Source organism: Artemia sp. Qi Xiang Cuo, chromosome 9 (assembly GCF_049724085.1).
Source record: "Artemia sp. Qi Xiang Cuo chromosome 9, ASM4972408v1, whole genome shotgun sequence".
NCBI classification, from domain to species: Eukaryota; Metazoa; Arthropoda; class Branchiopoda; order Anostraca; family Artemiidae; genus Artemia; species Artemia sp. Qi Xiang Cuo.
Window position 1 is genome coordinate 45,943,766 of NC_142802.1, and position 27,475 is coordinate 45,971,240.

At 34.9% G+C, this 27,475-nt stretch overlaps 1 protein-coding gene across 1 annotated transcript; it reads left to right on the top strand.

Annotated features, from left to right (window-relative positions):
* The first annotated feature begins 1,658 nt into the window (after positions 1–1,658).
* Rab8 (RAS oncogene family member Rab8) lies at positions 1,659–26,766 on the top strand. The gene is made up of 5 exons (XM_089094622.1): positions 1,659–1,837; positions 18,414–18,474; positions 21,814–22,018; positions 24,729–24,869; positions 26,479–26,766. The coding sequence occupies exons 1-5, from the start codon at positions 1,714–1,716 to the stop codon at positions 26,575–26,577; spliced, it is 630 nt and encodes a 209-aa protein (XP_088950748.1). The 5' UTR covers positions 1,659–1,713; the 3' UTR covers positions 26,578–26,766.
* Positions 26,767–27,475: the final 709 nt, after the last annotated feature.

Below are 27,475 nucleotides of genomic sequence, written 5' to 3' on the forward strand. Positions count from 1 at the left end.
GAGTGGTCACAAAAACTAGGGTAGAGTTTGGTCAGAGCATGTCTATTATACATAGTTTATAACAATCTTCGCATGACCAAATTGTGTCCTTTTGCCAATATTGTGCTGACAAACTCGAACTAGTGGTAGTAAACGGCATACCAATCCACTAGATGTAATCTATAAGAGGAATAGTGGATCTTTTTACAATAGTGTTGTAGCAGTAGCACAATTATAGGTGAATATTTCACCCTTATGTGCACCCTTATCAGATAAAGTAGTCGAAACAGTAAAAATCATTTATGCGTCCAAAACTTTTACTATAGATGTAAACGACGGGACTTGATCAATACTAAAAAAGCCAAGTCACAAGAAAAACATTCCCTGATCCCCCTTCCGCTGTTAAATACCCCACCTGGTATAAAATACACTCATCCAAAGGGTCTGTTTGAAACAGCAGCATAGCCACTTTTTCTTCGATGGAGCTTTCAGCCTCGGAAATCCAGTCAGGGAAGATATGATATCAGTTTTCAATTCTTTTATTTAACAATTTAGAGTTTATTAACCTAAAACAGAAGTATAATTGAAAACCCAATGATTCATCGATTCACCTGTAATTAGTGTCGCTAGTATCTATCTGCAGGGAAAAATCATTAGCCTGCTGCAAGCAGAAATTATGATAACCTAAGGTACTTTAGAGCATTTCCTATAAAAGCATTAAAAATCAATAAAAAGTGAGGTGTGAAAACTGCCATCACCTCTTGTGATACTTATTACATTAATAAGTTTATATAAATTTATAGTTGAAGAGTTCTTATATATTTGAGGTGTGACACCCAGTGTTACTTAAGTGTCATAGGTAAATCTGAATTTAGATTCAGCACTAGGGTTGCAAACTTGCGCACTTTCTTAATTTTTACACTCTTTTTTGCCTCATTGCTCTCCACAGATGGAAAAAGTACCCTTTCTGTCAATTTTTAGTGAAAATCCCTCTTTTTTGCAATCTTAGGAAATGATTATAAAAAAAGTACTAGCGTAATTAAAAACTTCAAATTAAATTATTTGAGTCCAAGAGATACAACAGTAGATACTTCCAGTCGTCTTTCAAGCATTTCCAACGACCATTGAAGAAGAAGTAAATTAGCCAAAATAACAATTGGAAACATGGGAAGTGAAAATTCAAATTTAATGAACGAAGTTAAAAGATGTTTGGCGCAACCAAGAGCGTAGCTACAGTTCTTAAAACAAAGGATCTACCCTTTCTTTGACGATTGTATACATGACGGATTTTGCAGATGGTGAAAGCCAAGCATACTTTCTATACAGGTTTGAATCTGTATTAATTCTGGCAATAAATATTTTACCTCACTTTTGAGTTTTGGTCCTCTTTTCATTGGCTTTAGTTTTTGAAAATGCAATTCGTGCTATTTCGGTATAATTATAAGCCATTTCAAGGATTTTTACTAAGTAAAAGAGAGATCACTACAATAATAGGGGCTTCGCGCTCAGCGGCTGCCGACTTTCACTTGCACTCTTTTTGAGCCAAGTCTCTCTGTCTGGGTCGATTTGCACTCTTGAGACGTTGGCAGTCGGCAACCCTGCTACGTAAATGCTTTAAACTGATATGCAATGCTATCTATATTAATTTAGTTTCTTTATATCTGACTTACCCAATTAGAATCTTAAAATTGATAAAAGTGAAAAGCTGGGTTTGGTCACATTCAAAATAGAAACATGGCCAAAACATATGACCACTTATTTAAGCTACTATTAATTGGTGATTCAGGCGTGGGGAAGACATGCATTCTGTTTCGATTTTCTGAAGATGCATTTAATTCCACATTCATATCTACCATAGGTTGGTACATCTTGCTCTTGAATTGGGTAGGTTAGCCTAGGCTCAGTCCCCCAGTTCTGAGTCTTGGACAAAATTTCTTGTTAAAGTGTATCTTCTCTAAACATCAACAACAGGTGCCTAACCTGGATCTGGTGTAGTTTTTTTTGATAGATTTGTTTGGATTGGCTGACTACAATCTTGGAAAATGTCTTTTTTCAACATTTAAATTTAAGCAAAAATTATTTTTAATTAAATATTTAGGGGGGTTTCACCTACTAAGAAAACATGCTAAACAAACAGACAAAACAAAATTACAGAAATTTGTTTTAGTAAAGAGCCTACAATAAATATGCTTAGGCTATATTTTTACCATCAGGGGGATATAGGCCTAGCACATTGTCAGAAAAACAACTGGTAAATATATACCAAATCATACTATTGAGTTAGGAATAAAGAGAATACACCATTTGGGTAAAATTCTACTTTAGCTACTTTTGGCTATCTTGGGAAGGGGTTAGGTTAAGAAAATGAGACTTTCAGGGATGGGTCTACAGGCCAAAGTATATCCTAGGAAGGTATTTTGAAGTACCTACCTCCACTCCTTCTCCCTCTACAGTGTCCTGAAATTTGCCTATATGACTGGTCTGTACCCATTGAAATTTTGAAAAAACAACATTATAACTTTATTTTCAGTTATCAGTTTCTTTTTCTCTGGCATTAGCTCTGAAAATGCAATTTCAAATATTTGATCAGAATTTTAAGAGATATAAATAGTTTATTTCCAAAATTTAGGAAATTTATTTGCATATCTTTAAAACCTTATAAATTGGGATTGAGCAAAGTTGTGAAGCTGAAAACAATTTTGTTGTACTTCATTTAAGCAGAAGATCTATTTTGCTAGGTTTCACTTCTATAACTCACATATTTTTAAAGGTCATCAAAGGTCAGGACCGTCTAGAGGGAGAAGGAGTGGAGGTGGGTACTTCAAAATATCTTCCCAGGACATACTTTAGCCCTTAGACCCATCCCTGAAAGTTTCATTTTCTTAACCTAACCCCTTGCCAAGATAGTCAAAAGTAGCTAAAGTAGAATTTTACTGCCTTTTTTATGATTATTACGAATATAACAACATTTTTAACCGGAAATAAATTTCAGCCCCCCCCCCCTAAAAATGCCAAATCAGAGTATATGTTTCTACACTAGAGGGGGTGGGGGCAAATTTAGGTTGTGATGTCAATGAGAGATAAGTTTAAACTTTACCCCCCATCCCCTAATGTAGAAATATATACCCTGAATTGGCATGTATAGGGGGGCTGAAATTCATTTCTGATAGAAATGATTATTATATTTGTAATCAGCTTAAAAAAAGGCATCAAATGATGTATTCACTTTATTCCTAACTCAATAATATGATTTGGTATATATTTACCAAGCAACCATGACATTTGAAAAAGTACATACTAAATAACAGTACATACTTCTAGTATTCTAGTTCAGGAGCTTCTTGCTATCTTGAAGATTAGGAAGCTATTTCTGAGCAATTATGTTTACCATTTCTGATTTCTAAGGATTAGGGTGAATTTGGTGCAGTTTATAGCAGTGGTGGATCCAGGAGAGAGGGGGGCAGAGGGACCCCCCCCCCACTAACATAGTGGCAGATTTGTGGTTGGGACAGCTTGCTCTGGTTTGGGACAAAAGCTATTGTTTTTGTAATTGGTTTTTAATAGTTAAGATTTGATTATTAAGACTGTTCTTTTTGTAAACAAGTTTGAAACAAGATTTTAGTTACTTTGTGTGGTCTCTGTTAGATTTTACTAATGGCACATACTGCCAAAAAGTATTTAATTAAATTTAGGTTTATCAAGGGAATCAGTCTGTATTACCACAAACGCCACCAGAGAGGCAAAAAACTTCATTTTGTAATAACAAGAAGGGGAAATTTAAAATCCTAACCTCTTTAGGTTGTTGAAATGATATTTCAGATTTGTGCTGTCACAACAGGGCTGACAAAGCAAAATATTTATTTCTTTTTACTGTCAAAAATTTGTTTTTGAGTCTTGCTATGGCACTAAGGCATAGAAATTGATATCATTAGTTTTTTGGCTGTCTGTTTTGATTTTTGGGTTTGCTTTTTTTGCTGAGTGGGGTGGTTTTTACAACATTGTTGTTTTTTAGGGGATTTTTTATAATAGAAAGTAAATGTATAAGAAGTGCAAAATTTACTAATTTAAGTTTTTGGATTTTGTGTGATCAAATGGTTGCCACTTTACTGCCTATCACCTTAATCCATTTGAGAGCTTTAAGGTCCTCTGGACCTGTAGTGCTCTTTAGTTGATGACTCCAAATTGAACCTCCACTGCTTTTTCTCCCACTTCCTGTCAAGTTGTTGTTTGAAAGACCAGATGGAAGGAGTGCTGACAGTAGAGTCTACAGTATATATAATAGCAGTATGATCTTTCTCTTTCTCACCCATTATAAAAACCCGGACCGAGGTGCAAGTGCTCCAGAGAACATATAAACATAAGTGACATTAGATCTTTTCATGGGTAGACAAGTCAGATCTCTCTTGAATGCCAAACTTGGCTTCAACATTGGAACACTAATTTTGAAGAAACTAATTTTAAATTAATTTATTCCAATACATATATGAAAATTGGTAATTAGTTGTGCAATGTTATTATTAAATGTTTTTAGGAATTAAAATTAGGTTTCAAAGTCTCAAGTTGGTTTCAAAGGCATTTTGAGAAAGTTTCTGCCAAAATACATGTTCCAGGGTAATTGGACTGCTGATGGCAGAGCAAATGAGAGGGGCTGTTTGTATGCACTGATATATATATATATATATATATATATATATATATATATATATATATATATATATATATATATATATATATAATTAGTTCAGATGTTTATAGGAATTACAAGTAGGTTTTGAAGTCTTGAATTGGTTTTAAAGGCATTTTGAGAAAGTTTCTGCCAAAATATGTGTTCCAGGGTAATTGGACTGCTAATGGCAGATCAAATGAGAGAAGCTGTTTGTATGCACTGATATATATATATATATATATATATATATATATATATATATATATATATATATATATATATATATATATAATATATATATAATGCAATTTCTAACCATTTTTCATTGATTGACACATACACACTAACCCGCTAATGCATAAATAAGTGGGAGGAGCTTTTTGTTTGCACCAAGAATGAAGAGCCAGAAATCATCTGCAGTAAACTTACTGCCTAATTATATAAACTGTGGTTGAGTCCCTCAATTTGTTCCACTGGTTAATTACTCTTACTGAAAATTAAAGTTGACAGATTCTTGATCTGGAGCTTAATTTTGGTAGCTTCTTTAAATGTCCTCTTGTGAGATGATGGCTGGTACTGTGGTCATCCTTGAAGATGATGGAGTTATCCTTTTGGAGTTTATAAGTCAGCATCATATCCACTATGCATGTCTCTGTAGGCAAGGGTAGGTAGCTTGAGCTGCTTGAGACATTCCTCATATGAAGCTGACTTTAGGCTTTTCATGCACTTTGTTGCCTGCCTCTGGACATTTTCAACAAGCCTAACATCTTTCCAGTAAGAAGTACCAGACAGGCACTTGCCAAAATCAAGATGGCATGTAACAAGAGCCTTAAAAAGATTTATGAATATTGTTGCCTCTTGGCTACTGATGATCCTTTTTAATAGGCCAAGGGTACAGTTTGCTTGGGAGACAACATGCTGGACCTCAACCCCTCATCAACAATCACACCAAGGTCCCTTTCATTGTCTTTTTTCACTAGATGGTCCTTTCTATTAATGATTAGATTTAAAATTAAGTATGTAGCCATGGAGTTATTAGTTCCAAGGTGTAAAGCACAGCATTTGCTTGTATTGAATTTGAGAAACCAGCCTTAAGTACAATTCTGTAACCTGTCTAGACCTTGTTGAAGTTTATATGGTTTAGCAATGCCAAAAAATTTGGATCATAATCAAACACACGCATATTTGTTATCCACATGATTGAAAATAGCATTAATATAATTAAGGAAAAGTGTTGGGCCTAATACAGTTCCATGCAGTACCCCACTCATTACTATGGCCTTATCAGAGTAGATTGGCTGGCCACCTGTCTCAAATAAACGGACTTTCTGCTTGCGATTAGTGGTGAAATTCTGCAGCCAGCCTATCAGGGATGTATTGGTACCAACAGCCGATAATTTCGAGACCATTGAAATAGGGGCCACATTGTCAAAGGCATGAGCAAAGCCTCGCAGCAGTTGGTCAGCTGGATGTCCTTGGTCAATCATGTTTGTAATTATCTTAAATGGTTCCAACAAGTTTGGTTTAGTCAATTTTCCTGACTGGAGTCCATGCTGCTTGGGTTACAAGATTTTGTTTGTGGTTAAATGTTCGAGAAATGAATCATTGACTATGCGTTAAAGCATCTTAAGCACAAATAAGGTTAAGCTGATAGGTTGATAATTCTCAGGCTTGGTGTGGTCACCTGTTTTGAATACTGGAGTTATGTTGGCTACTTTCCAGTCTGCTGGGAGCTCTATGGTGGTAAGTGATGTGTGGGAGATTCTTGTCAGGGGATCTGCTATCACTTCTGCAATTTATTTTAGTAGCCTATGATGTATATTATCAGGTCCTGGTGACTTGTTAGGATTCAACTTTTATAAACATTTAAGGACCTCTGTAAATGATACCGTGGTGCTCTCCACTGGGGCTTTTATATTACAGTTTGGTGGGGAAGGTAAAGGGCCAGACATCATCCCATGCAACACTGCCAAGATCAATTTGAATCTTCTCATAATTAATGAAGGTCTTCTTGATGTTGTAATTTGTTGTTCTGAGGAAAGTTGTTCTAATATGTGTATCCACATGGTCACTCTTCCCAATTGGGGGCATGTATGAGGTGGACAGCAGAGCTTCTGGTCTTTGGAGAAATATCCAATCAAGAAGGCTTGGCTGCTGACCATACCTAAAATATGTTGGCTGGTTGACAATTTGGTGGAGAAGAACATCATGAACAATGTCAATTATTGGGCTTGTAGGACCAGAAGATAAAGAGGGAAACTGGTCTTTTCAGGTTATGTTAGGCAGGTTGATGGTCACCTGCACTTAGTAGGTCCCCATGGTGGCTGTCTGTAATCTTGCAGATGAGCTCTGCTAGTTTCCTACCTGTTTCCTCTGGTGATGGCAAAGATGGACTTCTGTATACACAGCCAATTCTGACAGGAGGGTGGCATTTATTCTCAGTAACTAAAATATCAAAGGAAATTGTTTCAGCATAGGGGCGCATCCAGTAGAGTAGCTAATTGGGGTGACAGTGAAAGAGGTTTTGACCAGTGTTAGTGTTCCCTGATGGCAATAATTGGATGACAAGTTGGATACTTTATGGTAGCCTTGCAAACTGACATGTGAATCTAGAAGCTGGTTTCTTGAATTCTTGGGATGCACCTCAGTAAGAAGTATTACATCATAATCATTTGCATATATCAAAGATTTCAGCTCATTAATTTTGTTTGGTAGTTGGTCAACGTTTGCTATAAGAGCAGAGAAATATTGATTTACTTGCTTCTTTCTTTGGTTGAGTATTTTCCTCCAATTAAAGCTCTGCACTATATGACATATCACCTCCTCTGTTCATCCTAAAACATTAAAATAAAGTCCAAATTTTTAGAACTTTAATAAAGGTCTGTATAAGTATATACTTAAAACTAAGCATAAGAGTCAAAATACTTCTTCAAAGTCCCAAGTAATCATTTAAGAAGAATAGATTAAAAAAAATTGTTTATAAAAGAAGGCAAATAATTATGTGTTTATTTTTTTTATTTAGCTGGTATAGATGGGTCTCTGAATTCTCATCTTGAATCTGTAGAATGGCATCAATTTTCTTTCAAATATTTACTAATAAAATATTGAAAAAAAGGAGAAATTCACACAACTTGAGTTGACCATTGAAACGGAATATAACTACAATGTTACTTCAGAATTTCTCACCTTCTCAATACCAAACAGTCATAAAATTTAGTTATGTTTTTGTATAGGGGTTGCATATATTTGTCCATAAATTTTGTATGCTATATATACTGTTGAGGATTTTTATACTTATTTTGATACATGCCCTCTAATCATATTTCCACAATTAGTTGTTCACGAATCAAAATTTTTACAGGACAATTCTCTTACTTGGTGCTAAATCTGAGTCAAATTTTATTTTTGTGCTCAACAGACATATTGAGATTTAAACATTTGAATTCTATTTCTGAAAATGTCAAGATTAGAAAAAAGTAATTAAAAATCTACCACAGCTTCAAACCCTGAGAATTTAAATCACCTCTATACCTATCAAACACAAAAATAACAAACACATAATTATTTGTTTTTTAAGGATTATTTCAACTCGTATACTTAGTTTGAAGCACATACCTACATGCATCTTTATTGGGGTTCATATTTTTCTGGCGATTTTGGTCTTTATTAGAATATTTTAGGATGAACAGAAGAGGACATACTAACAAAGAGCTCTTAACTGACAGGACTAGATATTATAAATGTTCACCAAAATTTTGAGGTAGACACCAACCATGTAATAAATAGATATGGTGGGAGTAGAAATAGGGAAATAGACTTTTTCTTATAAAATAGTGAATTCTGTAATTTAAGCAAAATATATCGAACTTTAAAAAGTGGAAAGATACGCTACGTTGTTACGAAAATTAAAACTAGGTCAGTAAATTTTTGAGATTTCGTCAAAGTTGACACTGTTTATTAAGACACTATTTTTAAAAAGAAATAGTGATTAGTTAATTCTTTATTGCCTATACTTAAAACCTTTGTTTTGAATGTCTTCTATGCATTTCAATCCCTATGCTCTGTTTTTCTTATTGTGCCCCTAAAAGAACTATTATTTAATGTTTAGTATATCTTTTACAAATATACAAGTTGTATCTTTATCCTCATTTCCTACTCTTCATTACTATCATAGTTACAAAGTTAGGCAACATGCTAAATGGTTTGACCTATACAAATTGTCACAAAGAATGCATGACCCCAAAAGATGGTTCAAGACCTTATTTTTTTTGACAATAAAAAGCTAAACTCGCTTGCTATAGAGGTCAGAAGTTCAAAAGAAAAAATTATGTAGAAAATATTAAACATCATTTTTTTCAAAAGATGGTGAACAGCTTTTTATATTTTTTTTATGGTGGGGGGATTTTTATAAGTTACTATTTTTGGATCAATATTTTATATTATTTTAATTTCAAAAGATTTATTAGAACTTTAACCCTCAACAGATTTTATATTCAATGTCAGACAATTTTCACTACCTACCTACGAAGTATAATTGTTGAGGTTCCCTTTAAATTGTGGGTATTTCTTTGTTTGTAAGTTCATCAAAGCAACCTATTATGCACCCCCCCCCCTCCCCCCAAAGAAAATCCTGGATCCACCCCTGGTTTATATTGCTGACCTACCAATAAGGTGAACACACCAGTCAGGGGTGGATCCAAGATTTTTTTTTTTTTTTTTTTTTTTTTTTTTTTTTTTTTTTTTTTTTTTTTTAGTAAGGGTGCATAATGGGTTGCTCTGATAAACTTGCAAACAAAGAAATACAAGTAATTTGGAGGGAATTTTGATATTATATGTTGTAAGTAGGTATTGAAAATGGTTTTAAATGTAATATAAAATTTGGTGAAGATGAAAGTTATAATAAACCTGTTAAAATTAAAATGATGCAAAAATCTTGGTACAAAAAATAGTTAGTTGTAAAAGTTGCTCCACCATAACAAAGAGCTGTTCACCATCTACAAAAAAAATACGATAATTAATACCTAACTATGTGGCATTGCTAAATCATTATGATGGCAATGAAGAGTAGGAAATGGGGATGAAGATACAATTGTATGTGTAAAAGATTAAACATTAAATACTAGTTTGTTTGGGGGTGTAACAAGAAACATAGAACAAAGAGATCGAAATACATAGAAGACATTTAAAACAAGGGTTTTAAGTTTAGGCAATAAAACATTAACTAATCATTATTTCTTTTTAAAAATAGTGTTTTATAAACAGTGTCCACTTTAACAAAATCTCAAAAATTTACTAATCAGAATTTCACTTTTCATACTAATGTAGCCTAGTGTATTTTTCCACTTTTTCAAGTTTGATAAATGTTGCTTAAATTTTAGAATTCACAATTTTATAAGAAAAACTCTATTTTTTATTTCTACTCCTGTCATATCTATTTATTACATGGTTGATGTCTACCTCAATATTTCCCTGAATGTGATAATGGCTAGTCCTGTCAGTCTAGAGCTCTTCGTTAGTATTTCCTCTTCTATTCATCCTTAAATATTCAAATAAAGACCAAAATTGTCAGACAAATATAAACTCTGGTAAAGATGCATGTAGGTGTGCGCTTCAAATTAAGTAGGCTATATGACTCAAAATACTCCTTAAAAAACAAATAATTATGTGTGTTTTTTTTTTATTTGATAGGTATAGATTGGTTATTTAATTTCTTAGGGTTTCAGGCTGTGATAGATTTTTAATTAAAAAAAATTTTAATCTTTAAATTTTCAGAAATTTGAATTCAAACATTTAAATCTGATATGGATGAACAGAGGAGGTGATCTGTCATATAATGCACCGTTTTAATCATAGGCAGTGTGCTAGCGCTGCCTAAGTAAAGAGCAATGTGGGCACAATGTGTTTATTTATTTTTTTTCTCCATACCCGGGCACTTCGTATCAAAGGAGTTGTCGTAGAAACTTCTAAAAGGGCTCATTCGTTTGGAATTTCGAGGTGCTATTGCCCTTTTTAATGGTCTAAAGTTATTGGTGAGCAACTAGCCCCCCCCCCCCCCACGCCCATCATTCCCCCAAACACATCCAATAAAAATTTTGAGATAGCCATTTTGTTCAGCATAGTTTATTTCCAGATAGAAAATATGTTTTTAAGGAGGACACTCCCTCACAACCCTCGGGGCAAGGGTTTTAAGTTATGCCCTGAGGGCATATAAGAACGATGTTGGCACAATTTACTATTTATTTTTTTGTCCTTTAGAGCAGGGCACTTCATATGGAAGGGGTCGTCGTAGAAACTTCAAAAGGGGGTCATTCGATTGGAAATTGAGAGTTATAGTGCCCTTTTTAATAGTCAAAAGTGATTGGAGGGCAACTAGCCCCCCCTCCCCCACACCCATCATTCTCCCAGACACCTCCAAACAAAAATTTGAGATAGCCATTTTGTTCAGCGTAGCTGATTTCCAAATAGAAAATATGTTTTTGATGAGGAGACTCCCCTACAGCCCTCAGGGCAAGAGTTTTAAGTTATGCCCTGGGGTCATAAAAGGTTTTTATAGAAGGTGTTGTCGTATAAACTTCAAAACAGGCTCATTCGATTGGAAATTCGAAGGGCTAATACCCTTTTTAATGTTCGAAAGTGATTGGAGGGCAACTAGCCCCCCTCCTACGCCCATCATTCCCAGAAACACATCCAATTAAAATTTTTAGATTGCAATTTTGTTCAGCATAGTTGATTTCCAGATAGAAAATATGTTTTTGAGGAGGACACTCCCCCTCACCCTCAAGGCAAGGGTTTTAATTTATGCCCTGGGGGCATATAAGGTTTTTATAGAAGGCGTTGTCATAGAAACTTCAAAAAATGTTCATTTGATTGGAAATTCAAAGGGCTAGTGCCCTTTTCAGTAATCGAAAGTGATTGGAGGCAACTAGCCCCCCCCCCCCCACGCCCATCATTTCTCCAAACACATCCAGTCAAAATTTCAAGACGGTCATTTTGTTCAGCATCGTTGATTTCCAGATAGAAAATATATTTTTGAGGTGGACACTCCCCCACAACCCTCAGGGCAAGGGTTTTAAGTTATGCCCTGGGGGCATATAAAGTTTTTATAGAAGGCGTTGTCATACAAACTCTAAGAGGGGCTCATTCGATTGGAAATTCAAAGGGCTAGTGCCCTTTATAATAGTCGAAAGTGATCGGAAGGCAACTAGCCCCCCCCCCCCTCACACCCATCATTCCGCAAAACACATCCAATGAAAAATTTTAGATAGCCATTTTATTCAATGTAGTTGAAAGTTTGGGAAATTAGGTCTTTAAGGATGACAACCCCTCCCCCACAGCCCTCAGGGCAAGGGTTGTAAGTTATGCCATGGGGCATATAAAGTTTTTATTGAAAGCGTTGTCATAGAAACTTCCAAAGGCTTCAAAGGGCTAGTGCCCTTAATAATAGTCGAAAGTGATCGGAAGGCAACTAGCCCCCCCCTCCTCACACCCATCATTCTGCAAAACACATCCAATCAAAATTTTTAGATAGCCATTTTATTCAACTTAGTTGAAAGTTTTGGAAATTAGGTCTTTAAGGATGACAACCCCTCCCCCACAGCCCTCAGGGCAATGGTTGTAAGTTATGCCCTGGGGCAAATAAAGTTTTTCTTGAAAGCGTTGTCATAGAATCTTCAAAAGCTCATTCAATTGGAAATTGAAAGGGCTAGTGACTTTTTTAATAGTTGAAAGTGATTGGACAGTAAATAATGCCCCTCTCACACCCACCATTTTCCAAAACACATCCAATCAAAATTTTGAGATATCCATTTGTTCATCATAGTTGATCGTTCTGGAAAACAGGTCTTTTAGGAAGATAACCCCCTCAGAGCCCTCAGTGCAAGGGCTGTAAGTAATGCCCTGGGGGCATATAAGGTTTATATATAAATTTGTTGTATAAATCATAGGCAGCGCGATCGCGCTGCCTAAGTACAGAACGGGGACACTCGAGAACAAGACAAGAAACAGGGACTAAGTAAAGAGGAGGACACTCCCCCACAACTCTCAGGGAAAGTGTTTTAAGTTATGCCCCGGTGGCATATAAGAACAATGTTGGCACAATGTATTATTTATTAATTTTATCCTTTAGAGCAGGGCACTTCGTATCAAAGAAGTTGTCATAGAAACCTCGAAAAGCGCTCATTCAATTGGAAATTGGAGTGGCTTGTGCCCTTTTTAATATTCAAAAGTGATTGGAAGGTGACTCACCCCTTCTACGCCCACCATTTCCCGAAACACATCCAATCAAGATTTTGAAATAGCCATTTTGTTCAGCATAGTTGATTTCCAGATAGAAATTATGTTCTTGAGGACAGGCCCCCTCAGCCCTTAGGGCAAGGGTTGTAAATTATGCCCTGGGGGCATATAAGGTTTTTTAATAGAAGGTGTTGTTGTAGAAACTTTAAAAAAGGCTCATTCAATTGGAAATTCAAAGGGCTGGTGCTCTTTTTAATAGTCGAAAGTGATTAGAGGGCAACTAACCCACCTATCACGCCCACCTTTTCCCCAAACACATCTAATCAAAACTTTGAGATAGTCATTTTATTCAATGTAAGTTTTAAGTTCTGGAAATTAGGTCTTTGAGGATGACAACCCTCCCTTAGCCCCCAGGGCAAGGGTTGTTAATTATGCCCTGGGGGCGTATAAAGTTTTTATTGAAAGCGTAGAAACTTCAAAAGGGCTTATTCAATTGGAAATTGAAAGGGCTAGTGCCTTTTTTAATAGTTGAAAGTGATTGGAGAGTGACTAACATCCCTCTTACGCCCACCATTTTTCCTAACACATCCAATAAAGATTTTTAGATAGCCATTTTGTTCCATGCAGTTCAAAGTTCAGGAAATTATACCTTTGAGCAGGACACTTCCCCCAAAGTCTTCAGGCCAAGGGTTATAAGTTATGCCCTGAAGGCACAGAAGGTTTTTATTGATATCTTTGTCATAGAAATTTGAAAAAGGGCTCATTCAATTGGAAATTCAAAGGGATAGTGCCCTTTTTAATAGTCAAAAGTGATTTGAGGGCAACCAACCCCTCTCTCCTGCCCATCTTTTCCCCCAACACATCCAGACAATTCTCTAGATAGCCATTTTATTCAAATTTGTTTAAAGCTTTTGAAATTAAGTTATTAAGGTTGACAACCCCCCCCCCCATAACCCTCAGGGTAAGGGTTGTAAGTTAATCCCTGGGGGCGTATAAGGTTTTTATTGAAAGCGTAGAAACTTCAAAAGGGCTCATTCAACTGGAAATGGAAAGGGCTAGTGCCTTTTTTAATAGTTGAAAGTGATTGGAGAGCGACTAAAGCCCCTCCATTTTCCCAAACCCATCCAATCAAAATTTTGAGATATCTATTTTGTTCAACGTAGTTGAAAGTTCTTGAAATAAGGTCTTTTAGGATGATAACCCCCCTCAGAGCCCTCAGTGCAGGGGTTGTAATTCATGGCCTGGGGGCATTTAAAGTTTATATAGAAAGTTGTTATAGAAATTTCAAAAAGGGCTTCAAACTAAATGTTGCCAGAAGATTAAATCAAAATGCACTGTGTTAATGCTAATTCCCAATAAGGCATCTCAGATGTATCCCAAGAACGACTGAGGGTATTATGTTCAAACTTTCGGGGCTGCTTCTGCTATTAAAATGCAACCAAATCCGAATAGTGTGACTATATCCTAGATATCAAATAATGTAAACAGATTTTTTTGCAAATGGTATCAAGTTTTCCATTTCAGGTCAACTAGAGGAGGTATGAAACTAAATTAAACACTACTATTTGTGTCCAGATTTTTAAGAGGGTGTCTGTTGTTAAAAATTGCTGAAAATTTTTCTCCAGCATACAATTATCAGACCAAACTGTAAATTCTTAAAAATAACGAAAAGATTTAAAGTTAAATTGTTAAAAATTGCTGAAAATTTTTCTCCAGCATACAAATAGCAGGCCAAACCTTAAAGTCTAAAAAAAAAAGGTTTAAAGTATTATTTTCTTTTTCTGTGAAAAGACTATTTCAATATAAAACAAACAGAAATTAATTAAAAAAACTTTTCCCACAAAATTAGTTTTTCAAAGATAAGTAAAGAACCCCATTAAACAAAAAATGAGCAAAAATCAAATCAAATAATCTACCAAGCGAGAAACTACCAGAAATCAGCATCGATAAATAAATGAAACACAAAACGAACAGAAATTACAATAAATAACCGAGTGAAACTCAAAACGAGCAGAAACCCCTATGCCTTCCCAAGGCCAGAACATAATTTGCACTTTACGGAAAAAAAATGCAAATGAATGTGCATTGTCAGTTTAATATACATATACTGATATTTAGTAATCAAAATGTTAGTATTATTTGATTTATTGAAGTTATAAAATTAAAAACATTTATATTTTTTTCAGTAAAGTGCAAAGTATGTTCTGGCCTTGGGAAGGCATAGGGGTTTTGAGCCCAAATTACGTTAATTTCTGCTCGTTTTGAGCATTTGATTTAGAATTACTTGAGCTTGGGATAAAGAAAAATTAACTACTGGCTATTTTTGGTTATCCAAAATCAGTAACATGTCAATATTTTCCCCTGAGAATTGGTTGGGCCTTTCAGTGATTAAATAAATAAATAAAAGAAATTCAAGTGACAGCAAGGAGCAACATTAAAACTTTAGAGAATGGAAACTATTTAGTATGTGAAGGAGTAACACCTCCTTAATACTTTGCTATTCCCGCCAGAGTTTTTTGTCTTTCAGGAGTTGTTCTTAAAAAAGTGTGACAAAAGTCAAAAGTTAGCATAAAGAGCGAGGTATTTAGGAGCAGGGGCGAATCTCTAGCATTTTTATTGAGGGGCAAGAGGGGTCCATATCTGGATAGTGAAGGGCCATGGGATATATAATAATTTTAGTCTCTACATTATAGGGGGGCAACTGCATCCCATTGCCTCCCCCAAACGACGCCCGTGTTTAGGAGGGCACATCCCCCTTTGTATACAGGAAAATTTCTGTCCATTTTAAGTTTTAATGTTGTTCCTTACTCTTAGTTGAAAAAATAGTTTTTTTTCTAATCGTTTTTCAAATAATGTCAGAAATTCTGCCTCTCCCCTCCATGGAAAATCCCATCCTCATGAAAATTCCTCCTTGGAAAGTTTCCCCTGCATAAGATCCTTCTTCCCCCAGACAATTCCATCCCTGCTGAAAATTCCTGCCAGAAAGTTTTTTGCTGACAATACCGCCTGGAATATTGTTTTTAGCCTGCTTTCACGTGAAAAAAGGGGTCGTTTTCTTTTTTGTCATTTTTCAAATCATCCCGGAAATCCTATATCTGTGGAAAATTTTCCTGGAAACTTTGCCCTCCCAATGCCCTAATAGGAAGTTTCTCCTGTGAAAAACTCCCCGTGGAGAATTTCTCCCGCGGAAAATCCCCTCCCCCATGGAAAGTTTCCCCAAATCATTTCAACCTCTTTGGAAATTTTCCCTGTGCAGTTTCTCTGGTATATCTCCACAGGTAAAATTGAATTGGCAAAGAGAAAGTAAGTCAAATAAAGAGAATTCTGTATAGGGATTCTGATAAATTCCTTAGTGTAAAGTATCTCTTTAAAAGTTCCCATTTTGAGAATTCCATCCCCACAGAAAATACTCCCCTTGGAAAATCTCCCAAACACAAAATTCCCCCCTCTTGAAAAATATCTGTTCTTCCCAATAACAAATACAATTATTTAAAAAATTGGGATAAAAAGTCAAAATTTAGCGTCAAGAGCAAGGTATTGAGGACAGGGTCTCCCCCCTCATATACATAATAGTTTCTTTTTGTTTAAGTTTTAATGTTGTTCTTTACTTTAAATTGAAAAATCAATCTTTTCATTTATTTTCTGATTGTTTTTCAAATAATGCCGGCAAGCCTGGCTCTTCCCTTCATGGAAAATCCCGCCCCCACGAAAATTCCTCCTTGGAAAGTTCCTCCCATGTAAGATCCCTCTTCCTCCACAAAATTCAATCCCTGCTGAAAATTACCCTAAAAAAATTTCGTGCAGACAATTCTGCCTGAAAATTTTTTTTAGTCCTACTTTCATTTGAAAAAGACTTTTTTTTTTATTTCTAATCGTTTTTCAAATCTTGCTGGAAATCCTCCTCTCTGTGGAAAATTTTTCCTGTAAATTCTTCCTCCCTCCCTTTATTAAAACGAAATTAAAATAAAGAAAAATGGGTATAATGTTTTAACTAAGACAGTAGAAAAAAAATACTCCAACTACGATAAATTAAAGAAAACATGTAAAGAAAAGGAAAATCAAAAACGACAAAAAACACATCATAATAATGTCTAATATGATTATGTTCATCATGCAAATAGCAACAAGTCCATTTTTTTGATTTTACAGATGATGAAGTGAGCTAAATTCTTTTGAGCATGATTAGAGATTATCCAGACAAAGACAAACCCTAAAATTTCTGCAATAAAAACATATCCGTATATAAAGTTAAAAACCTCTGGGTCCTGTTGTGATTAATTTGAGTAAAAAGGTCTTAACGTTCTTGGGTACAGCATTTGTCTTTACTCAAATGCATCAAAAATATAGATAAAGAAAACGTTATCTGGATTTCATTGTGGAATTTGTGAAATTCTATAAAAAACAGGCTTTTTTTCTTTTTTTTGAGACACAATTGTAGTGCATGTTCTTATTTTTAATATGTTGTATTTAATTGTTATAGTTTAAATAATAGAAATGTAACCATTAGTGTCGGAGGTTTGGTGCCCTCTCTCTGGTGCTCAGGTTGTGTAGCTGTTCCTCAGGTTTGGTACTGTTCAGGAGATTATTTACATAATATGATAAGAGGTTTTATTACCTGCAAAGACTAGAATCAATTCCCTGCAAATTAGGCCATTTCAGTTTCAGAAAGTATTTTGGAATAAAAAACAGTAGTCTAACATTAACTGCTAGGTTGAAATGGACATCAATATACACATTATAGGGGAAACTACTACTACTACTAACAACTCATCGCAGCACCAAGCCGCCTGAGGCCAACACAGCTACGCACCCTCCTCCTCCATCCCATTCTATTCAAAGCCTCCCTTTTAGACCCTCCCTGGAAATTCCTATTTCATTTAAATCTTCCTTTATGACAGAAACTTTTGCTAAAGTCTATAGGGTAAAAATCTTGTAAATAGTAGATTTTTGAGGATGATCCAAAAATTTTAAATTTACTTTAAAACTACTCAGATCTATTGGGCCAAGAAATATTTTGGGAAGTCAACTAAGTGCTCCTTTGACTTCTCGTTTATTCATTCTTAAACAATAAGGTTTGACTTGATTTTTGTTTTAAAATATGGGCTTATTTTCCCCTGTTTTATTGTTAATTAACTGCATTATGAATTAAAAACCTGGATTTATAACTGGGTCTAGAATCTAAGCATTGGGACCTATTAGCTGTTGGAGCAAAGAAACCTTAAATTCCCGCTGGTGGACATGGCCACAAATAACTTGTATATTAGTGTCATGATCATTTTGGCCACCCGTAAATACAGGGATTTGCGGTTCTTGCAATTTTTTTTAAAGAACCCTCTTCCAATAAAAAAGGAAAATTACTGCCGGAAAATGAGTTTCCCTTGATTTCATTTTCCTCCCGTTTCCACCTCACTGTCTACCTGTTGAATAGATAGGTAACTTTAAGAATAATTATTAACAATTTTGAACAGAATAATTTTTTGGTTTCGATTAAAAACACAAAGCAGGTTAATTTGGGCTTATATTGTTATTCTTCCAGGCATTGATTTCAAAATAAGGACAATAGAAATAGATGGGAAAAGGATAAAGCTGCAGATATGGTAAGTTATTTTTAGTCATTTTATTGTGAATGCAATAGCATTTGCTTTGTAAAGAGTGATGTGTGTCCAAAATATTCTATTATTTGTCCCATGGGTCATCACATAGAACATATGGTTGTAAAAAGTACAGGAGTCTGCTCGTTTGATTGCCAATTCTGATATTTAGTTTTTTTTTCCAAGGTTCAAAACCAATTGGAAAACAAACTGATTCCCATCAATGCTTCATTCGCCCGCAGGGTTCCCCAGACCCCTATATGGTTTCGGATCAAAATTTAAAATTAACAAATTCAATTGGAATGGTTAAAAAGTAAAAAAAAATATACCCCAAGGGGAAACGTAATAAGGACCAGCCCCAGGGCCAAGGGACCAAAATTATATAGATTCTCTGTACAAAACAGATGCTTTATACATTAATTTGAAAAATATTTTCCAAAAATAGGTTTTTAAAGAAAAGTAAAGCATTACTGCATATTCATAAAGTTAATTACCAAACCTTGTAAAAATATTAGTTGTGTTTTTTATCTCTTTAATATTAATTGGATTGAATTGAAAAGAACCCCTTTTCCCAATAGGCTAAAATAGCTAGCCCATCTGTAGCAGGGCCTCCTCCCTCAAGGAGTGACGACTTATCAGTTAAATATAGCCTACTTATGTAAATACCCCCTCTTTTTCAAATTAAAAACGAACTACTCATGTTTGTTGTTAAACGTCATATAAAAGGTTATTTATTGCAAGGATTCTGGGAAACCAATAGAAAATGAAACTCAACTTAGCATCTGATAATAATAATGAAAAAAATGACAGATCTTTTGGCCATTTTGAGCAAAATAGCTTTTTCAAAATATTAATCAGTGGTAAGGGGAGGAGGTTATCTAAAAAGAGTGATGGACTGGTTGCTCTCCAATCACTTTTCAATATCTCTCTCAACATATACTGAAAACCGTTCCTTAGATATTGCTGCTAGGGCATTTTAACAACAAGCATACACATAGTGTTTTGTTTGAAATCCCTCTCAACATTTCCTTAGTGTTTCACCTTAATACCCTAAGCCTTTTTGGAGACCCTGGATCAACCATGCCCCCTTTTCTCTATAGAAAAACCTTATATGTAAACAATGGACAACTTCCAGAACTTACAGTCCTTGCCCTGGGGATTGTGGTGATTATGTCAACCCCAGAGGCATAAGTATTGGACCTTTGGATTATTTTGAACAAAATGGCTACAGTATATCAAAATTTTGATCGGATGTCTTTGGGGAAAAAGCGCGTGGTGGGGGGCTGATTGCTTTATGATCACTTTGGACTTAAAAAGGACGCTAGACTTTTTAATTTCCTTTTGAATGAGCCTTTTAACTATAGGTAACACTACAGTGTTGTCTCTGATTGAGGTTTGGGAGGATTGTATTTCTGGGGGGGGGGGGGCATTTTAATGATTTCTGGAAAAAAAATTTCCATTTTTTTTTCTTTATTAATTATTATTATTATTTATTTTATCGTAATTCCCGAGTGTGGAGGTTTTCTGGATAAATGTGTGGAAATATATGTTGGTGTTGTTTATTACGTATGGCACATCGTTCTGGCTTGGTTTCGGTTGGTAATCTGTTGCTCTTGTCATTTCTGTTTCAATTTGGGTGGGTTTTTTTTTGTTTCTATTCCCGGCCATAAAGCCTTGCATTGAGAATTTGATGAGGCATTTTCTAGTACTGTTGAAATTTATTCTTGAATAAATCTAGCTATCTATCTTTTATTCCTTACTGATACATTTTAGGGTTGGGAAACTTGTCCTCTTGCAGATGCCTACGTAATAAGTAATAATGCAACTCAATTTACTCAATGTCGTAGTATTGCTTTTACTAGTGAATTGTTGATTTGGCAATCACTTAATAATAGGCAAACACTTACAGTCAGATCGCTTTTATCATTAATAATTGCATAGGGAACAATAACTAATTTTTTTTTGTTTTGTCTTTTTAGACTCAGCAACGTAAAAGTAACACCATTGATTGGGGATCAGGAAACAAAGAACGGTGTATTTGGTGGTTGTTATTTTGGTGCGTGTTTTTTTTTTTTTTTTTTTTTTTTTTTATGGACAACTTCTGGATATGTACCTATTTTAGAGTTTTGACGGGTTGAAAACTACCAAAGAAGTAAATGACCGTGTTGCTCCTGCAACACGCTTGTCGGTGAAGCCGATTAAAAGTTTTTGTAGCACTTAAAAGATTATGTTGCCTGACAACATAAGCCTAGTTATCTTTAGGAGGTTTCTTTAAGAAATGAAAGCTATGTTGTGCGTAACAACCGAAGTATTTAAAACCAATGGCGTAATTTTGTCAAAATTCGGGGGGGGGGGGGCAAAGTTGGAGCCAATTTTTCCAAATCAAGTGAAAGGCACAGTGAAAACTGAAAAATAAGTCAGACAATACCATAGAGATAAAGATATTCTAAAGAAAACTGACTTGTTTCTCTAGATACTTGAGTTATGTTGGCTTATCTTTATTTTGACAAGATTTTTTGCAGATTTTTTGAAAATAAATTTCTGCTGGGGGGGGGGGAAGTCTGCTCTGGAGGGCAGTTCCCCCCCCCCTCCCCGATTGAAAATTACGCCCTTGTTTAACATGTCTAAACTGTAGTCTCTTCTTCTGAAAAATGGCAGGAGTAAAGTGTGGGAGAAACTGGCGGAAGAATTAAAACTGGTGTTGGTTTAAAAAAAAATCACCAGCTTTGTCTAGCGTTTGAGGAATTTTGCAAATGAAATTCTTTTGGACTTGAAAATACCTTCCCGGGGTTCACTTTCGGCTCTAACTAATGTCTGGAAGTTTCATTTTTTTCAATTCAACGGTTTGAAACGTTATTGAAAGATTCCTTATCTGCAGTTTTACCTTAAGATGGCTTTGGGGCATATTTCAAGTCAAAGTTTCTAGACATGTCAGGTCTTGTAAAGTCTAAAATGATTCTTCATATCCCATATTGAATCGCCAAGCACAGATGTTTTAAGTCACTGAAGATACTCTTTAGGTAGGAATCATTGGATGATGGACGTCAAAACTGCATATTTCCCTTTGGATAGATATTAATATTGCTGCATTAGCCCACGAACTTTATTAAATATCTAACAAAATTTGAAAAATAGGGAGTAATGCCCTAGACTTAGCCAGAGAATGCTTCCATTAAGTCGTAAATAGTTAGGTATAGTCAAAACCAACAATATGTTCTTTTTCTGTTGTTTGCTTTACTGATTTAATTTACTTCGGCATCGAAGAAGAATTAATTATAACGCGTTTCAACTAAGAAAATGCAGTGTTATAAATTTTTGATTTCGAACGTTTATTTCTTTTTCTAGGGACACAGCAGGACAGGAGAGATTCAGAACAATAACAACGGCCTATTACAGAGGTGCAATGGGTATCATGCTAGTCTACGATATTACCAACGAGAGAAGCTTTGAAAACATTAAGAACTGGGTCCGTAACATTGAAGAACATGCCTCTTCAGACGTAGAAAAAATGATTTTAGGAAATAAATGTGATATGAATGACCGTCGACAGGTATGATGTTGCTTAGTTTTTCAGTCTTCTAATAATCCGATTAACGTGTTTAAATTTTTCAGTCTGCAGCTGTGGTTCACAAGTAGGCAATTGGTTAGTCTTACAGATTTTAGGTAGAAACCACTTTATTGTTAAATATGTTTCTTGTCCTGAAACCCACAGTTTAAAAAATTTCTTCCATCTGATGATAGAGTCAAACACAGTCAAAACCCAAGGCCCAAGTAGGTGGAAGGAGACAAAAAAAAAGAGAGAAAAAAGCTAAATATATACATACGGCCGCTGATAACCGTAATCGGGCCCAGGGTGATCGCCCCTTCTCTCTACATTATATTTATAGCCACCGTATTTAAGAGACTCATTTACCACACTTTCAGCACCTGGGGACCTGTTATTTTTAAGCCTTTTAGTATTTTCACTGATACTTGTTAGTTAAACGAAACACACTCAAGAATTATGCTACGTAAGATCTATTGAATACATTGGACTTATATAATCTGGGCTATATATTTGCATATTAGTGGGGGGGGGGTTAATGTATTTGGATAGCATGAAATTAGAAAACAGTTCTTATTTCATGCAGAATAATCGTAGGTGACACATTTTGCATGAAGACCCGATATACTTTACCCCCATCCCCCTAATGTGCAAATATATAGCCCAAATTATATAAGTCTAATGGATTTTGTCACCCTTAACCATTAGTCGAACCGGTTCTTCAACAGATCTTACATAGCGTAATTCTTGAGTGTGATTCATTTAATTAGCAAGTACCCTTTCAGTAATTTTCCTTATAAAATAAATCTTCCTTCACATCCAAGGTGTCAAAAACTTCTTCATTTTCCTCTATATCTTTTCCTGTAATTCTATCCTAGTTTAGCACCTTCTTAAAATGTTCTGCCCACCACTCCTTAACTCTTTCCTTATCACTAATTGTGGCCCCGTTCCTATCTTTAACTGGGACAAAGTCCAGATTGACTACTCCCTGTCAATTTATTGACATGCCCGTAAAATATTTTACGATTATGACGTCTAGCTGCATCTTCCAGATCCTCGGCAATTTTATCCATGGCCTCCACTTCACACCTCCTTAGTTCATATTTTAATGCTTTCTCTACTTTCTTTACACTCCTCATATTTTCATGTCATCTATCACTCATATAACTCCTGTACATGTCCCGCCTCCTCTCTATTAAGCATAAAGCATTTTCACTAATACTCCTAACTGCGTCCCTAACTTTCTTGCCTAAGACATCATCAGCAATTTCAAAAATTATTTTCCTGCAATTTTTCCATAAATGGAATATGCCATCATTTGCATTTGTGGAAAGCCAGCATTTCTGCTGGCTTTCCACTTAAATTAAAACAATAATTATTTTTGAATTGGTTGTGAATTAATTAGATGTCTCCAATCCAAAAACCAAACTCCTATTTTTGTAATACGTGGTAAGACAAAGAAACAATTGTTTCACCATCATCCAGTGATATTTTGCTTCTGTTGCATATTTCTAGTTTTCTTTTATTTTTTCCTTTTTGCCATCGATCAGCTATATGTGATAACAAAGATATACAGTGAAAGCTTTGTTAAAAAATTTACTCAGTGAACCTGATGGCATCGTATGTGGACCTGGAAATCCTGTTGGTGGTCCTGGGTAACTTGTATATAGGTCGTGAGTTTCAGGTTAATTTCATTTTTTGCTCTGAATGGTCTCTGAAAAAAGCTTCACACAGAGAGGGGCAATCCACCTTAAGATTGATCCAAAGGACTAACTTGAAAATTGAGAAATGGTGGCTTTAGAATGCAGTGATTTACTATTCCTCTCCCAAGGGTCAGACGTGTGTGTAAATATGATCAGTGTCGTATTTACAATAAGTTCGATCTAATCTGTTGCCTCAGTGTACCACAATTGAGGATTCTACAAGGAAGATTTTTGGAAGTTTTGAAATTTTTAGAAAGTTGATAACTTGACACTTTTATCACTTAGAAATAATTTTTTATAAGTGGTTATTCAACATTGAATAAATTACTTAAATCATTTTAACTTCAATTGTGGTTTCAAATATCATTCAACTTTATAGAAAAAATTATCAAGTAGGGCGCCACAACATTTGGCCTGGGGGTGATACGAAGTTAAATACGGCTCTGGCTTTGATCTTATTTACGTGATATATCTCTTACCTGCAGCTCATTTAGTTTCACAAGTAAACAAGTTTAAATGAAGATCAATCAATGAAGTAAGGTCTTCCTTTAGATATAGCTCAGTCAAAATATTTTTTTTTTACAAGAAAACGGAATTTGTAGTCTTGGAGTCATCTTTCTTGCTAAGAATGAATATGACTTTGGTATTTGGATCAAATTAAGAACTTTTCACTAAAAAAAATTAAATCCGTTCTCCATGCTCAAGCACATAAGCACACGCAGGCACTTTCTGAATGACAATGGCAACTGATGGGCTTTTTGGATTTTACTCACTGTTTAGCTTGTGGACTTGGCCAAACTGACTTCTGAATGGCTTGTACGAAAACACCAAAAGTTATACAATGCAAAATTTATGTAATATCCCCTTACGAACTTTGAAATTAAAAAATAAGCGAAAATAAGTTTTTAAATAGTCAAAGGGAAAATATTTTGCCTGCTTTTGATCATAAGCACGTTTTTCTTAGTATGCCTCCTGATTTTTTCTTTCTTCCTTTTACTTTAGTTTTATTATAGGTATCAAAGGAAAGAGGGGAGCAACTAGCGTTAGAATATGGAATTCGATTCATGGAAACATCTGCCAAAGCATCAATTAATGTGGAAAACGCTTTCATTACCTTGGCCAGGGATATCAAGTTGAAAACTGAAAAGAAAATGGTATTAATTCATCTTTACATTTTCTTCTTTTCATTGTATGTTATATATCAGCCAAAATTTTGGTTATCAGCAAATTTAAAGTTTTTCTCTTTTTTTTATGATGATCCCTCCTATGTATTGTAAGTTTATCACTCGAGAGGCTTATTTTGTTTCCTGGTGTTTAATCCTCTTTTAACTCAAAAATTGTATTGATTACGTGGCTATTAGTACCCGTAGTGCTATGGAATTCTGCTTATCTATATTGAATAATAAGCATCCGTCTAATGTGGTTAACCGCTGGAATACATTTGGGACGAATGCACTGGTGCATGTAGATCCTTACTGCTTGACTGATTGATCTGCATATTAGTGTTACCTTTAATAATAAATTTTGATCAATAATACTGATGAAATTGTTAGTTTATCTTACTGTTTGATCTTTTTGTAAGTAATACCGACGCGTAGGATCGCGCTCAGGAGCTCCAAGAGACTACTAATAGGCCGTTGAAGCCCTTCCGCTTCAAAAACAAATATTAAAAACATGCCAACTAAGGTAATCATCTGCAGGATCAATAAACCTTTGCTGTGATTACAATACAATTTGATCAAGTTGAAAATGATGACCCCCAGCCACTCTTGGGGAAATTCAAATTTGATACCAGTGATTATAATTTCTTGTAAAGGAAATGGAAGTAGTTGCTTAAGTAGCGAAACGGGCTGTTAAATTTAGTTTTTAACAGAAAATTTTTCTTTGATTTGTCTTGGTTTAAATAATTGGAAAATATTGACTTCTAGGATTTACACAAAACATTCTTCAAAGATATCCAACGATGATCTTTCGTTATTAATTGTGTTGCGATTGTCTTATTTTGCTTGTATTGATGTTTTTTTTCAAAAACCGCTAACCACTTCTTTTTTTCAAGTCAGTAGTTTGTTTATTTGTTATTATTAATGCGACTTTTTTACTATCATACTCGAATTGCTGAGGAATGATGATAAAAACGTCAAAATTATAAAGGAGGAACAATAAACAAGTTTTCTGTCTGAAATTCAAATGAAAAATTACATGCAAATAGAGTATATATCAAGCATTGAGCGTATACAGCTTTAACTACGAGTATGTTTTAGTATGTTTCGTATATATTTACTTGTACATTGAGTATGTTTCGTTTATTTTTCAGCTTTAATATGTAGCCTACAGCAACTCCTAAAAGTAAGGAAAGTCTTTCAGAGAGAATGCAATCATCTAAATTATGATTAGCTCAAATTATATCAGTAATTGGATTCTTCAAAACATTTATTCCTCTCTGCATGTGTTATGTTCACCTTTGTACTAGCAACCAAGATCGATGCTTAAAAAAAAGAAAAAGAAAGAAAATACAAAAAAAACAACAATTTCTGTGGGGGTGTTATCGCAAGTTGAGTCAATAGACTGGCCTGATATTCAACATTACCTCCACAGTTCTAAATTGAGTTCATTAGGTTGACTAGATCGTGTGTTGATAGGTCATATCATATAGACCAGTGGTTATGCGCGTGACACAACTTATAAGCCACGAGATCCCACCTAAAAGTTAGGATTTTTCCATTGTTTTTGCTTATCAGTTAATTTTTTGCCAAATATTTTCAGGAAAATAATCAATTGACAAGAAATGTTCATCAGCTACGAGCCAGCGATTCACCCAAAAGCAAAGTCACGAATTGGTTGTCGAGATGCACTATCCTTTAATAAACTGCTTGTAAATTATTTTGTGATTTCTTTTTTTGTGCTTTGTTTTGACCAACCGTTGATGCCATCGAATGACAAGGTTCTTGTGTCGGATTTTTTTTTGTGTTTGATGAAACAGATGGCAGGCACAAACTTGTTGACTCATTACATTTTTTTGTAAGAACTGAAAATACGAACTGTGTTTGTTTATTTGTGCGATTGGAGTCTGATTTTGTGAATTCTGTCTTCAATTCAGTTTTAAAATTAGTATTTGAATATTTTTTTTTCTTCATGATTTAGCTATAGCTAATAAGGAACATAAATAAAGCAGTGGCTCTCGACAGTATCGCTAATAATTTTTTTGATGTGCGCCTCTTCACTTACACGATTATCTAAAAAAAAAGAAGTAAAGGGGAAAAATGAAGAGATGGATAGTACTTATAACCGCAAATTCACAGAGTCCAGACCTATTTTGTGAGAATGAGGGAGGTGGAGGTCTATTTCAGGAGATATTATGGAGGACTTAATATTGCCCAAATTTTAGTTTTATGCATTTTGAACGTGCATTCCCAAAGATTTTACCATGGAACGGAGGGAGAAGGTTTGATTCGTGTTTTTTATGCAGAGTATGTTGCCAAGAAATTCCGTTGTTTGAGATGTTTAGTGATGTAAAGTACGGAAAATAATGCATGGGCCGTTTTGTACTTTATTTTTCGAACTGAACAATATTCAACTTTCAAGGCTAAAATTTGTGAGTAACCAATTAGAGTTGATATTTCAGTCATAGTGTTTTTAGAATTAGAAAAGATGCAATTTTTGAATAGCCGTTTTTTCCTATTAATCAAACAAACTTTTTGCACAAATTAAGTTTTTCAAAAAAAAGGTAAAGAACTCCATTAAACCAAAAGTGAACAAATAC